The sequence below is a fragment of the Gopherus evgoodei genome, chromosome 3 (assembly GCF_007399415.2).
Source record: "Gopherus evgoodei ecotype Sinaloan lineage chromosome 3, rGopEvg1_v1.p, whole genome shotgun sequence".
Taxonomy (NCBI): domain Eukaryota; kingdom Metazoa; phylum Chordata; order Testudines; family Testudinidae; genus Gopherus; species Gopherus evgoodei.
Genome location: NC_044324.1, coordinates 152170985 through 152186204, shown reverse-complemented (window position 1 = coordinate 152186204; position 15220 = coordinate 152170985). Strand labels below are relative to the sequence as shown.

Sequence of the window (15220 nt, the reverse complement as noted above, 5' to 3'; positions counted from 1 at the left end):
TTACTTTGACCATTTCACCCCTCTCTTTGCATCCCTCTACTGGGCTCCACTTCATCTCATTAAACACAAACTACTTGTCTTCACTTTAAAGGCCCATGATGTCCTCCTCCCCCACCTGTCATCTCTTGTGTGCTGTCAAGAGGTTGACTTTTGCCTCCATGCTACCAATAATGCCAGCCTTTGTTAACCACTTGTTAAAATTTCAAATGAGCATCTTTGCGTTTTCTCCTGTTCTGCCCCTGGCAAATGGGAAGAGCTTTGTGTAAGCATTTACAAAGTCGCGTAATTGTCCTTTTTCAAATCCATCTTTAAAACTCACATCTATTGTGATACCTACAAAAAGCGTGACAACTATAAGGTAGCTGGTTTACTGAGATTCCTGCCTATCATGTTGATTAGTATTGTCTCAGTTTCTTTGTGCTCTCCCGTTTGTCGGTGTACTCACGTACTCCACCTAGGTATGCCTGCATCTTTGATCAGAGATTTTTGATAGTGGTACCTCGACTGTGCATGCTCCACATACATCCTTCTGCCCTGCACCAAGGCTATATGGGACTGCATGGGTGAACCACTCTAAGTTCCTTCTCAACGGCTTTTGGTCCGAGACGGAGTCTGCAACATGTCTGTTACCTATTTAGCATTGTTTATAGTTACTTACCTTTTAGTGTTTCCTTTTTCCTGCCTTTTTTTCTCTTAAAAAATTCCTTTTATTCTTTTGATATATTTAACTAGAAGTGCTAGAACTTCCCTTTCTTGAGTTGTCTCTTTTAGTGTTTTTTCCATGGGAATGCTGGATTCAAAAGGGGCCTCTCCTGCTGTGAGGCTATTCTGATCAGTGACAGGCATTCCCAGTGGCTCTGCTCTTTGTGTGATACCCATAAGTGCAAGATCTGCACAGCCTTCAAGGGTAGATCCTAAAAAAATAGGAAGATCAAGTTTAAACGTCTAATGATGGAGCAAGCCTTATGTCCAGGGACAGAGGATACCCTGTACAGAGACCTACCAGTACTGCTAGTGCCCTGTCAACATCAAGATCTTGGTCACTGTAGACAGCTAAAGAGGTAGGTGGTACTGTGGCACCGAGTACTTAAAGGGCACTGAAGTCCTCATTTGCATCTGCCTCTAAACAGAAGGAGGTAGGGAGTAAATCTCCAAAGGATCTCAGCTGTACAGTGACAGCTAGACAGCAAATGGTACTGAGCAAATCGGAACTGATGCACTTCCAGAACAAGTGCTTGGTGCCAACTACATCGGTATTGAAGCCATCCTCCATAGGCTCTCAGTCTGTTACCATCAGTGCCTTAAGAGTTCAGGTACCCTAAGGACTTGATAGTTTCTTTGATGCCAGTCTCTTCCCTATTTAATGAGTGCTGAGGGTTTGTCAGCCTCAAGACCCTCTCAGTCACTGACACCTATGCCACACAGGGAACCATAAGCGCCTTTGTCTAATTTTCAAACAGTCTTCCTCTTTCTCCTTACCCCCACCCTGATTGTGCATGAGGATTCTTCAGATCTCTGTGCAGGGTTCCCCTGTCTATTCTGGAATACCTCTCTCCCTCTTACACTGATATTTTACAGAAGGATAGACCTCAAATGATACCCTTTGGCATGAACACAAATAGGTGGAGGCATCCATGCTTTGTCGCCCCCCTTTGTGGACTTGTTGGCATTCTATCGCCAAGAACATCTTCACACCACCATAGGGAACAGAGGAGGACCCATTCTCCTCAAACCCCTTTACTACTAGCCATGCCAGAGGAAGAGACCTTTGAACAAGATGCAAGGGCAGATGAGGTGACGCCTCTTTTCTGACTCTTCTTCACCTGATGAAGCTGTCATGTTTCCACCACCTTTTATAGCAGATGATTTCAGTTTCAGGATCTGACGAAGCAAATTGCTGACACACTTCATAATCCTTTCAGGAGTTCCACCATAAGCTCCTAGATATCTTACACATCTCATCATCGATGAGAATTGCCATTCCAGTGAATGAAGCTCTTATGGAGCCCGCTAAGACTCTTTGGCATATCCCAACTACAGCAGCACCTACTTGCAAGAGAGCAGATAAAAACTCACCTAGCTCTGAACTCCCCAGTAGTAGAGGCCACCAGAGAAAGAGGCATACAACATAGTTCTAAGTCCATCCTATACAGCAAGGAACATAAGAGACTCAATCTTTTTGGCAGCAAATCCTATGCTTCATCTACATTTCAGAATAGTGAAGCATCAGGCGCTCATGGCCAAATATGATTACTTAAATTACAACAGACTTTATTCCTTTATTAAATATTTGCCAGAAAAATATTTGATCAGTTTAAAGCTGCTATTCAAGAGGATCAGCTTCTAGCAACATCATCATTCCAGGCCTCCTTAGATACTGCAGCACGGTCTAGATCCACTGCAAGGGTCATGAGAAGAGCATCTTGGAACTATTGTCTGGCTTTCCAAGAAAGGTTCAAAGTACCGTTAAAGACCTCCCCATTGATGGTCACAAGCTCTTTGCTGTATCAACAGATGCCTCATTATACATTTTAAAGAACTTGAGAGCCACGTTGAGATCCCTTGGAATTTATATTCCTGTAAATAAGAGGAGATTGTACCCTCTGAGACCTACTAAAAGAGTATGCCCAGCCCTATATTCAGGATATCATAGACCAGGGATTGGCAGCCTTTCAGAAGCGGCGTGCTGAGTCTTCATTTATTCACTCTGATTTAAGGTTTCATGTGCCAGTAATGCATTTTAATGTTTTTAGAAGGTCTCTTTCTATAAGTCTATAATATATAACTAAACTATTGTTGTATGTAAAGTAAATAAGGTTTTTAAAATGTTTAAGAAGTTTAATTTAAAATTAAATTAAAATGCAGAGCCCCCTGGACCAGTGGTCAGGACCCAGGCATGTGAGTGCCACTGAAAATCAGCTTGTGTGCCGCCTTCGGCACGTGTGCCATAGGTTGCCTACCGTTGTCACAGATCCTCTGAACCTCTGGCCAAGAGATCAACTTACTCAAAAAAAAAAAAAAAAAAAAAAAAAAAAAAAAAAAAAGAGCTCCATCTGCTACGACTACATTTTTCCAGCCATCTGTATCCTCCAAGCAACAGTTCTGATGGCTTGTTCGAATCTCTCAACCATCTTTACAGCTGCAACGTCCTATTCCCCCTCCCTCCTTTTGGATGCCACCACTTTCAGTATGCTTGGGAGTATATGACATTGGAAAAATGGGTTTTGGAAACCGTAACTTTTGGTTCCACCATCAATTTCAAGGGTCTCCCTCTTACACATCCCTATCCCTCTTCAGGGATCCCCTCACAATCAGTTACTACAACAAGAAGTGATTTCACTTCTAAGTTTAGAAGCAATAGAACCAGTTCTTGTGCAACACAATGGAAAGGGATTCTATTCAAAATACCTCCCAATTCCCCAAAAGAAGGATAGAGACCAGTTTTAGACCTGGGCACAGAACAGATATGTAAAACAGCAAAAATGCAGAATGGTGATCCTGGCAGCAATAATTCAGTCATTAGAATTAGGAGATAGGTTGAGAGTCATGAACCAACAAGATGCATATTTTCATGTTGCTATTCACCCAGTACACAGGAGGTTTCTATACAGATACTAAACAATACTGGATTGATGCCCTTTGTATTATGTACATTCCTAATACTGCAGTATTTTTTTCATAACCAGGGAACTATGTTCTTCCTTCAGATATTTGCAGAATCCGAGCTTCCATTAAAAATGTCAAGCCCTTCTGATAAAGTTCACAATGAAGATAGATGCACTGTTGTCTTGATAAGTCTGTATCTTGACAAACGACTGAAACAGTAATAAGTGCCTTGGCTACATGTGTTGACAGACTAAAACTGCTTCCACAAAGGGATCTGGAAAGGACAGAAGAGTTCTCTCACAGTACATCACAAACAATTTCCTAGAGCAGCTCCAGTGTTGTTCTGTTCCGTATAGATTTTTGTACTAGGCTTATCATTGTAGTCTGTGAGAACCCTCATTAAGCAACATGACTGTGGTGAGGTCCTAAGATACCTAGGATACTTCCCCAGAAATCCTAGCCCAAAACATACTTAATTGCACTGCCAGTGTGGACACTGATATACAAAGTATGGGGCTTTTTTGGCTCTGCAGTATGTATGTTTGAAGGCAGGCTTGCCTAATGTGTCTGTATGTGTGTGAGCATGCCAACATACAGGTACACACTGCAGTGTAGACATTCCCTAAGACTGCTATTTTTCTCTATTCACTTCAGTAAAAGTACAGCCCCTTGGAGATCTTGGTCCAAAGCAATACTGATGACAGTTGATGGTAGTATAGGCAATTGTGAGCTTTCCTTGTTCCACCCCAAGAGCCCAGAAGGACTTTACAGCCTTTTGATAGCTTTACTCAGTTCTGAAATCTGGACACTCTCATCACTCTTATTTGCCAGTGGCTGTTGGTCCACCTTTGCTCTGCTACCACTGCCACCTGCTCAGCTTCCCAATCTCCCTCTTTCTCTTAGTTTCCTTTTTCTGCCTCCCTACTCTTTCTTTTCAGCCTTCTTCCACTCTCCACCATTCCTCCTCCCATTTCAACTCCAATGAATGCCCACCAAAAAACAGATCCCATAGTTTTTGTGGGATAAATAAAACAGTAGCATGGTCACCCTTTTTCCTACCACAGTCAGCATGCGGACACAAAGTCCGAGCAACATCTAACAACTGCTCTCTTCTCCACAGGGCTTTCTGGGGACAGAGCTCCAAAAATCTCCTCTGCCTCTCCTGCATTCTGTACTGGGTCCAACACTAGACATCCCAGAACTCTTTTCTATCAGAAAATGCAATGGCTTCGTATGAACCATTCATCTTCCTGGCCCTGTCATGTCTGCCAGCCTCCAGTTTCTTTCCCTCTCCATCTACTCTGTCCTCTCCCCTTTTTACCTACCCTCCCTTCTTTCACTCAAGTCTGCTCTCCCTAAAAATTCACTTAAGCTTTATTTAATTTGGAATAAAAGTATTAATAACGATAAGCAAAAGGCACATGTTACATCTTGTCTATATACAAACATAACATGGTATTATGTAACTTTTTGTGCTCCCTTTCCCCTCTTTCTCACTCCAAACTCATCCTTTATATCTTTTTACTGGTTTCACTTGTTTTGTCCTGTCTTAAATTTACATTGCAAACTTTCAGTGGCTTGAACATTTCTGTTTTTCAGGCACTTTTGGGTAAGGCAAAAGTAATACTGGTGTGAATTTAGAAGCCTAAACGTTATTGTCCCTATCCAGTTAACTGTGGATGATGCCTCAGAAGGCTGTATATTGTGGCTGTGTATTAGCCCAATTAGGATGGGTTAGACACAGGTTTTAAGACTATTTTAGGTGAGCTTTCTTATGATGCCTCTCGGAAATGCCTTTTAAAACTTAAAATCTGATGAAACATGACAGGACGTTAGAATTAAAAATTAGGACAAAATTGTATACGAGAAATCCTTGCTGAAGTCGTCAGATTTTGCCAAAATTCAAGTCTTGTATAACCAATGAATAATTAATTTGGAATACTATAGTTTTTCATCAGTAGATATCAATGTACTTAATAGAAGATTAGATTCTTTGAAGCCTTATTTTATTTTCTAATTGGAAATTGAGAATAAAGTTGCTTTGCAGTCTCTCAATACAATGTTCCATCTGTTTGATCTATAACTGCCACTAGTGCCATGCAGACTACCATTTTATTAGCTTGTTTCTCATTCTTCTAATCAGGTCTAGGTTTTTCGGTTGTACTTCCTCTCTGAAAGCAGTGGAGACAAATAACTGTATTTTGTGATGTCACTGGCATCAGTGGTTCTCTGTTTCCAGATGAAAGAAAGCTAGTGTCAGTTCTACGTTGTTTCAGGAGAAACAGTTTAGATACCTTCTTGTTTTAGAGTAGTTGCTTAATTTTTTTCAGATGCTAGTGGTTCTGCAAATCTAATTAGAACCTTCTGTCTATGAATGTCCTCATCTGATACTGAGCAAAGTTCCTGTTCTTCTTGTTCCTATGTGGAGTCTAATGTTTATTGAAAGATTTCACATACATATTTTAAATTAGTCCTGTGTCTTTTGTCACTTCAGTGCCCAAAGCCTTCCTCCATCTGTCTTTCTCAAGAGAAATTTTTTGTCTTCTGGATAAATAAAACTTATCTCGGAAATGAGCTGGTGCCTGGGTAATTTCAGTTCACATCATCAAAGGGTCATCAAAATCAGTTTCTTGTGCATGCAATTAGAGAGGAAATTAACGTGTCAGGATTTATACAAAAGAAATTTCAGTGAAGCAGGGGGGAAAAGCAGAAGATGGGCTTTTTTAAAAACATTAACACTTAAAATATATGAAAGATGTAAATATTATGTTCACAAACAGGATTTAATTTTATGAAACTCCTTTTAAATTTTTAAATATAAAAATATTTAACACACATAAATTTAAATTTTAAGTTAAGTATTAAGAAAAAATGGTCAGAGGTCAAATTTAAATGTTGTTAGTCAAAACTTGGTTTGCTTTTAAAATTAGCTTTTCGTCTTCTAACTTTGAGAGTAACATGTATGACTTTTACTTTTTTCGAAAGCTTGGGAACGACCAAAAAGGGGATTGGTCCAGTGTATTCTTCGAAAGCAGCTCGAAGTGGGCTCAGAATGTGTGATCTTGTTTCTGATTTCGGTGAATTTTCGGAGAGGTACTTCTAGTTTTATATTTGAAATGTAACCTTTCAAGCATAACTTTTTAGACTAACAGTATATGAATTATATTAATGGTATATTTTGGCATGTTCCAGATAAATATCTAATTTATATTCCAAAAAGTCTTAACTGGATACATCTATCTGAATTTTCTTTTAATTGTGTAATCACAAAGTAACTTTATATCAAAAGGTGGCAAATAAAATCTTAATATTGCTCAGCAAAATGATTGAAGAATTGTTTTTGCCTTTCAGGTTCAAAGTGTTAGCTAATCAGTACAAAGCTATATATCCAACCTTAGAGATAGATCTTGAAGGGGAATTGAAAAAACTCAAGGTAAAATTATTTCTATGTTACAACAAATTATTTAATTGTATGTGCTTTTATTGTGACTCCCTAGAATGCAAATCATCAAACATTTTTGTGTGTTTTTATTTTGATAAATAACCCACATATGTCTGATAAAATAGCAATCGTTAAATAGGTTTCTAGTTCTTATTTTAAGAAGACTGTCAGTCTTACTTTGTGCTCTGTTGGAACATTCTACTTCAGGAAGATTATTATAAATTAAAAAGGAATTGGGTGCTTAGGACACAGTGTCACCTCATGTTTCTTCACATATATCAGCCAAAAAAGTAAGCATTAATATTACGGGGTTTTAAAGCAACTTTGTGATGATGAAGAACAGGGAGAGAACTAAGAGCTACGTAAGCCTGAACACTGCAGTTAATTGTTAGAATTCTAAAGAGACTTGAGCAAAGATTTTATTACCAAACATCCACTAGAAGAAGTTATCCTTTTTAGCAGTTTATTGGTTATAATTGGACCCAGTTTCCTGACACACAGAAGAGTTGAAGAGTGGAGCATTTGAAGTTCTTCCCATCCAGTTAACTGTAATACTATGTAACTTTTTTATCTGTGGAATTCTATGAGCCTTGTTGATGGAGAATCAGTTACATGTTTAAGGTTTTTTAATCCTTTTATTATACGTACATATGCACTAAATATGATCAATAGATCAACAGTTTACTGTGTGGAGTGGAGACATAAAAACATCACAGTGCCTGGGGGGAAATGACTTGTATTTACTATGCTTTTTACAGTGGTATACTAAAAAGTTGAAAGAGTAAAGCTATGTGCTCCATGTAAACCAAATCATTAGTATGGGACAGTATCTATTCATACTCATGGGGGACAGGATGTATGCTCAGTACTAATCTGCATGTTACAAAATGCTTAGTTCCTGTAGGTAAGAGTAAGACAACTCCTCTCCCCATTAGCATAAATATAAAGAGACATTAGGCCATTGGCTCCAGATTGTCACTAATAGAATTTCAGAGAACTGGCTTTTGTGAGAAGTCTTTAACACTTGCAAATAAGATGCAGAATGCAATAAAAATGTGTCTTTTAAGCTACATGTTTGAGTATTAATTTGGTCTTCAGATTTGTATTTGTAAAATATTCAAAATGCTGTGTTAAGAAATTTTGGATTAGATTTTCATTTTTTGCTTGCTTTTTTTGTCCTTTTGGGAAGAGATCCTCATATCCATGATCTCTGCCTTCCGCCCCCATTACCAGCACACAGTGCCCCTCACATCTTTCTGATCAAATAGAACTGGGTGATGACCAGCACCTCAGGGAAGCCCAGTATCTTTCAAGAATTGTCTAGGAAGGATTATTTCTGAATGTGTATCCCACTTCTTTATTTCCTCTATGTCAAAGGAATGAGTGGGTTGTCAGTATGGGCAGTAGTAGCACTTGGACTGAAAATCAAACCTGGTTGCTTATATGGCAGAGCAGTACTCATGAGGCCTCTGGCTAGCTTTATCATAATGAAATGTATAACTAGAGTATATTATACACCTAATCATTCTGGTTTATAACTTACTAATTAAACCCAATCTTTAAAAAGCCTTTTGTATTACTTAGGGCTACATAGAAAGGATTAAACCAATGGTGAGGGATGGTGTTTATTTCATACATGAGGCTCTACATGGACCACCAAAGAAAATCTTAGTAGAAGGTGCAAATGCAGCATTACTGGACATTGATTTTGGTAGGTATAACTTTTTCTGAGAAACACAGTGGCATGTATGTGCCATGAAAGGAAAATGTCTAGTGGCTGTGCCATGCATAGATGCTCTTGTGGAAAATGTGTGTTTTGTATTATGAGGAAGCACTAGACTTCCTATTTTAAGTCAGATTTTTACTCCACACTAAAATTTTCCCCTCCAAAAATATCAAACTACTCTTTGAGTTTTGGGTCTTAGAAAAACGAAGTGTTAATTAAATTTAGGAAATTCTTCTAAAGCTTTTTGGAAGCCAGTAAAAGTATGCACACATGAGGTCAAGATTTGGCCCTTGATTTGATTTTTAAGAATAACTTACTGAATGGTGTTGGTGTGATAGTTGGCTAAACCAATCACATGCAATTAACTAGTTACTTTGCATATAGCAGTCCTGTTAAAAAGCTGAGTAAATTACTATGTGCTTTTCTTAGCATTTATAAAAGTCATATTTCATAGCTCACAGTTGTGGAGCAGAGCTGTGAAAATACTTTGTGAAAAGAACTGAGCTAGCAAGCAGTGATGTTCTTTCTATATACATTTTATTTTACAGTATGACAAGATATTTTTAGTGTAAATTACTAAAATACTTCAAAGTATGCAATATTACAGGCTTTTGTGAGCTTCTTAAAATAAAGATAGTGTTTTTTTACCTACATGGCTTATGAACTACCTGCCTGACGTTCCAGCCATTATTGTACACTTCTATCATGTTTTAAATCAGTGTAGGTAGAACCTTATAGGGTAACAATGATTTTGTGATGAAGGCATAGGGCCTTGAGTCCGAAAATCTGGGTTCTGTGCCTGACTACCTGCACAACCTTCCTTAATCCGGTAATCTTTGGCCATGTCTACATCTAAAATTTTGCAGTGCTGGTTGTTACAGCTGTATTAGTACAGCTGTATAGGGCCAGCGCTGCAGAGTGGCCACACTTACAGCAACCAGCGCTGCAAGTGGTGTTAGATGTGGCCACACTGCAGCGCTGTTGGGCGGCTTCAAGGGGGGTTCGGGGAACGCGAGAGCAAACCGGGAAAGGAGACCAGCTTCGCTGCGGTTTGCTCTCGCGTTCCCCGAACCACCCTGCAAACCGCAGGGAAGGAGACCTGCTTGCTCGGGGGTTCGGGGAACGAGAGAGCAAACCGGGAAAGGAGACCAGCTTCGCCGCGGTTTGCTCTCGCGTTCCCCGAACCCCCGTGCAAACCGCAGGGAAGGAGACCTGCTTGCTCGCGCGTTCGGGGAACGCGAGAGCAAACCGGGAAAGGAGACCAGCTTCGCCGCGGTTTGCTCTCGCGTTCCCCGAACCACCCTGCAAACCTCAGGGAAGGAGACCTGCTTGCTCGGGGTTCGGGGAACGAGAGAGCAAACTGGGAAAGGAGACCAGCTTCGCCGCGGTTTGCTCTCGCGTTCCCCGAACCACCCTGCAAACCGCAGGGAAGGAGACCTGCTTGCTCGGGGGTTCGGGGAACGCGAGAGCAAACCAGGAAAGGAGACCAGCTTCGCCGCGGTTTGCTCTCGTGTTCCCCGAACCACCCTGCAAACCTCAGGGAAGGAGACCTGCTTGCTCGGGGGTTCGGGGAACGCGAGAGCAAACCGGGAAAGGAGACCAGCTTCGCCGCGGTTTGCTCTCGCGTTCCCCGAACCACCCTGCAAACTGCAGGGAAGGAGACCTGCTTGCTCGGGGTTCGGGGAACGCGAGAGCAAGCCGGGGAAGGAGACCAGCTTGATTACCAGAGGCTTCCTCAGGTATGCTGGGATACCTGCTTATTCCACGGAGGTCAAGAAAAGCGCTGGTAAGTGTCTATATTTGATTACCAGCGCTGGATCACCAGCGCTGGATCCTCTACACCCGAGACAAAACGGGAGTACGGCCAGCGCTGCAAACAGGGAGTTGCAGCGCTGGTGGTGCCCTGCAGATGTGTACACCTCCTAAGTTGCAGCGCTGTAACTCCCTCACCAGCGCTGCAACTTTCTGATGTAGACAAGCCCTGAGAGAACTACTTTCTCCATGCTATACCTCTACATTTGAGATAGCAAATACTGTATTTTCTTGCATGTTAGTGTTTTCTGAAGGTGTATATCTGTGCTGCATCTCCTTACAGCGACATGGAGAGTACATACACTGCACGCTGTGATAACACAGGTATAAATAGTAGTGTAGACAGTGAGGCATTGCTTAGGCAAGAAGATTTGAAGACACCCCTGAATCCTTAGGGTATGTATCCTACACAGTTCTCTAGGCCCCCAAGCAGTGCCACTCCATAGCAGTTCAGGGAAAGACTCAGCGTGGAAAGGCTCCAGCAGCTCTCTGTGGCGAGGAGAGGTTCCAGCAGTGGGGAACTGTCAGAACTTTTCCCCACTGCCTGCCCCCCACCAGACCCTTTCATGGTGTCAAAGTTAGACTCGGGACTCACAGTTTGTCAGACCACTCTGTTTTATTTGCACAGCGCTCTGCTAATAACACCGAGATAATGTGAGCACCATGCAAGAGACAAATTATCTTATTTATACAGCTAAAAGGGCGAGAATTTAACAAGATAACAAAGGAAGCAGAATCTGATAAGTTTATCTGGGCTAGACATGCATATCTTATTTCCTTACTATTACCGATCTTCTGTTAATGTTTTGCAGTTAGCACCCTTGTTTATGCCTAGTGTTTCTTTTCCTGGCACCTGTATTTCAACATTTCTTATTTCTGCTTAAAGGTATATATAACATTTCTTTAATCCATTCTTATTTTTACAATATAATTCATTCTACTTTCACAATGGCCATATGTAGCTACATACCACAGTGTGGACACTGCAGTTTGTAGTTACATGTATGCTCATGCCAGTTGTATGCAGTGTAGACATGCCTTCAATCTCCTTTCAAAATCCTCTATTAATTTATTTTTTGGCTGTGAGTGAATGTACTATGTAATAGACACAGTACTTTCAGGTGACTCATGCCAATTTTTGGCTTGCATGTCCCTTGAAAGTTGCTTCACTCTTTGGGCTTGATCCTGTGCTAATTGATGTCAGGGTAAATCTGTTGTTTTCAGTGGGGGCAGGAATGCACATTGCACAGAAGAAAATTAGGAATTCATTAAATATGAAAAAGAGAACCTAACTGCAAACTGTATTCATTTTGGTGTTCTTCATAGCTTTACAAAATCCACCAATGATCTCTTCCCAATAGATGTGACATTACCCTATATATGGTTAACTAACTTTAAAAATAATTTAAGGACCAGTGTGTTTTTCTTTCTCAGAAAGTATGGTAGCACTTTTCAGTTCTCCTCTAATGTATTTATTTTTTGTTTAATTAGGGACGTATCCTTTTGTGACCTCTTCGAATTGTACAGTTGGAGGCGTTTGCACAGGTTTGGGCATGCCGCCTCAGAATGTTGGGGAAGTATATGGAGTTGTAAAAGCATATACAACTAGAGTTGGAATCGGTGCCTTTCCTACAGAACAAGATAATGTAAGCATTACTCATATGATCAACAAGTGGGAAAATAACTGGATGTGTTTCATAGGTTTAGCCAGTAATACTCCTTAAAGCTAAGGGCATATTATGGCCTGTATAAAACTATCACCAGCATCAGATTCTGCATGAGACTTAGTGGCATTTCTTGCCTTAAAATACTGCTATACTCTGAAAAGTAACCTCCTCAGTTAACAAATCTGCTGCCTGGGCGCAGTGATCCATCTGTGTTTATTTTATAAAGTTGTTGCATATTTTTTAGTTCTGCAGAACCATTAATGCTGACAGAGAGGTAGATGAATTTTATTCTATCATATGCACCAGCAGCAAAATTGTAATGAAGGTCAAGTTGTAAAAAGGCAAGCCACCAAGAGTAAAGATTCTGCACCAAAAACAGCTTGCCTTTTTGATCCTCAGCTGAATTTGCAGCACTGGCAGTCTGATTGCCAAGTATCTCAGACTTCATTAAGCTTCATAACATTGTTGTGAAGAAATAGGTTAGGCATTACATAGCTCGGGGTCCCCAACGCGGTGCCCGCGGGTGCCATGGCACCTGCGGGGGCATCTTAATACGCCCGCATCCTGGCCCCCGGGAGAGCACCCGTCGAAATGCCGCAGCGTCATTTCTGCTGGGACGCCTCTCAATGACAACGCTTGTCAACGGCAAGCGACATCATCGAGAGGCATTGCCGTCGAAATGCTGCCGAAATTCAGTAGCATTTCGACGGGTGCCTCACTGCCGCAGTGGTCCTTCGATTGGCACCTGCCAGCCAAAAAGGTTGGGGACCACTGACATAACTGAATGAAAATGTCGTGTTGAGAAAATGGTTTGCTTAACTAGCATTCTTACGTTTAAAAACAAAAAAAAAACAAAAAAATAAAAACCCCACTAGCAATAGTAAGGGTACTTGTTTGTATTTTTATCTTGATGGATAGTTTTGTGCATCATGGGAGACCTTTAAGGTTATTACAATATTTTGTTAGCTGTGCTAATAGACATGAAAATCTTCCATCAGGAAATTGGAGAATTGCTGCAGAAACGAGGTAAGGAGGTTGGCGTGACCACTGGTAGAAAAAGAAGATGTGGCTGGCTGGATCTTGTGTTACTACGATATGCCCATATGATTAATGGATTTACTGCGTGAGTATTCTGGGGTGCTGACAAATTGGCTTTCATAAGTAGCGTAACATGGATTATAGCAAACTGTACAGTTCCTAGTAAGTAACTCTTATGAAACTCTCACCAGCATTGGTAGAAAATGGTTCTATTCAAATGAATGTTATAAAAGTTTAATCAGCCTGAAAAGTTACATACCTTGGGTGTTAGCTTAGCAGCTGATTCCGTCTCTTTTGTGCAAAGTGATAGTGAATTGTGAACAATATATATGATACCTCCATCTTCTATACTTATGTTTTTTAAAGATAAGAACTTATATATGACACTTCTCATTTTTGGGTCCAATGTGGTATTTTAAGGTATATTTGAATGTACTAAAATACTTTGAATATTTGCACTAAAATATTGTGTAAAGGTATAAAATAACTTCAGTCTACATTCCAACATGTATATTTTCTAAACTTGTTTCTAGCTTTTGTATGCCATGAGAAATAGGCTACCACTTTAATATTAGTCTGTCTTGTCAATATAGTGTATAGTTAGTGCTAATGTCAGAAGACACTAGAAATATCATTAATTTGCAAGTTGTTTTTAAAAAATATACTTAACCGTATCATGTCAGTCTCAGATCAGATGCCCTGATATTCTGAACATATCTTTCACTTTTCTCCCTGTCCCCACTCTTAGGAGCTGCTTCCCCATGACATAGAATTTTATTAACACACAAGTAGCAGCAGAAATGGCTCTGAAAAATACATGTACAGAAAAACTGCATGAAGGTTAAAATACCTTCCGCCCCCCCGAATTTGTGTTATCTGTCTATATTTCAGTGATTCACATACTTTTTTGAAGTTTTCTCTACCTGTCTCTCTAATAACAGTACAAAATGACTCGCTATTCGTGCAATTCCAAGAACTGTTTGCATTTGGTTCATATTACTTAGCACTTCTCTCTCCATCCTCCCTCTCTTTTTTTATTTTTTTAAGCATCTGAGGGCACTTCATGATTCTAGAGCTGGGGAGCTTTAGTATATAATAGCCAGTGGTACTAGATGCCAAGGAGTAGATTTAAATGAATACAAAACTTTCAATTTAAAACTCTGCAAATTACCTCTGAGAAATTTTTAATTAAAATCAAGTAGCATTGAAATAAAGCTCAGATGAAACTTCTAGTGCAGGGGTAGGCAACCTATGGCACGGTTGCCGAAGGTGGCATGCGAGCTGATTTTCAGTGGGAGTCACGCTGCCCGGGTCCTGGCCACCACTCCGAGGGGCTCTGCATTTTAATTTAATTTTCAGTGATGTTTCTTAAACATTTTTAAAACCTTATTTACTTTTACATACAATAGTTTAGTTATATATTATAGACTTACAGAAAGAGACCTTCTAAAAACGTTAAAATGTATTACTGGCATGCGAAACCTTAAATTAAAGTGAATAAATGAAGACTCGGCACACCACTTCTGAAAGGTTGCTGGTCCCTGGTCTAGCATAACAGATGGAGCAGTGTAGATGTAAATCTTTATTTAAAATTTCCCATTCATTTTTCTTTGTTCTTGTCTACTTTTGGGCAAGTAACATTTTAAAAGTTGCCCAGTTTTGGTTATCTGTGCATCTAGTTCCATGTTTGAACAGTGCTTTTAATGTTTAATTTCAACTCTGTTCATATAACAACTTGCTGAACAAATATATTAGAAGCTATTCATTAGACACACCTCAAGATTGCTTTATCTCATTTGAACTAAATTTATCCAAAATTAGTTAATGCTTTCACCACATATTTGTTACTTAGTTATACATCAAATAACTGAGCTAAGTTTTTGTGGACCTTTTTAAATTAGTGTACTAGATTAACTCCCAATTTGTCAA

The 15220-nt window shown here is 40.0% G+C and overlaps 1 protein-coding gene across 2 annotated transcripts in view; it reads left to right on the top strand.

The window, feature by feature from the left end:
• The window catches only part of ADSS2 (adenylosuccinate synthase 2), a 67890-nt gene that overhangs the window by 41475 nt on the left and 11195 nt on the right, over positions 1–15220 (top strand). For both annotated transcript variants that reach the window (XM_030557028.1, XM_030557029.1), the window contains 5 exons: positions 6592–6699; positions 6958–7039; positions 8633–8759; positions 12078–12232; positions 13252–13376. In XM_030557028.1, the coding sequence (XP_030412888.1) occupies positions 6592–6699; positions 6958–7039; positions 8633–8759; positions 12078–12232; positions 13252–13376 (597 nt within the window). The remainder of the gene's footprint in view (positions 1–6591; positions 6700–6957; positions 7040–8632; positions 8760–12077; positions 12233–13251; positions 13377–15220) is intronic.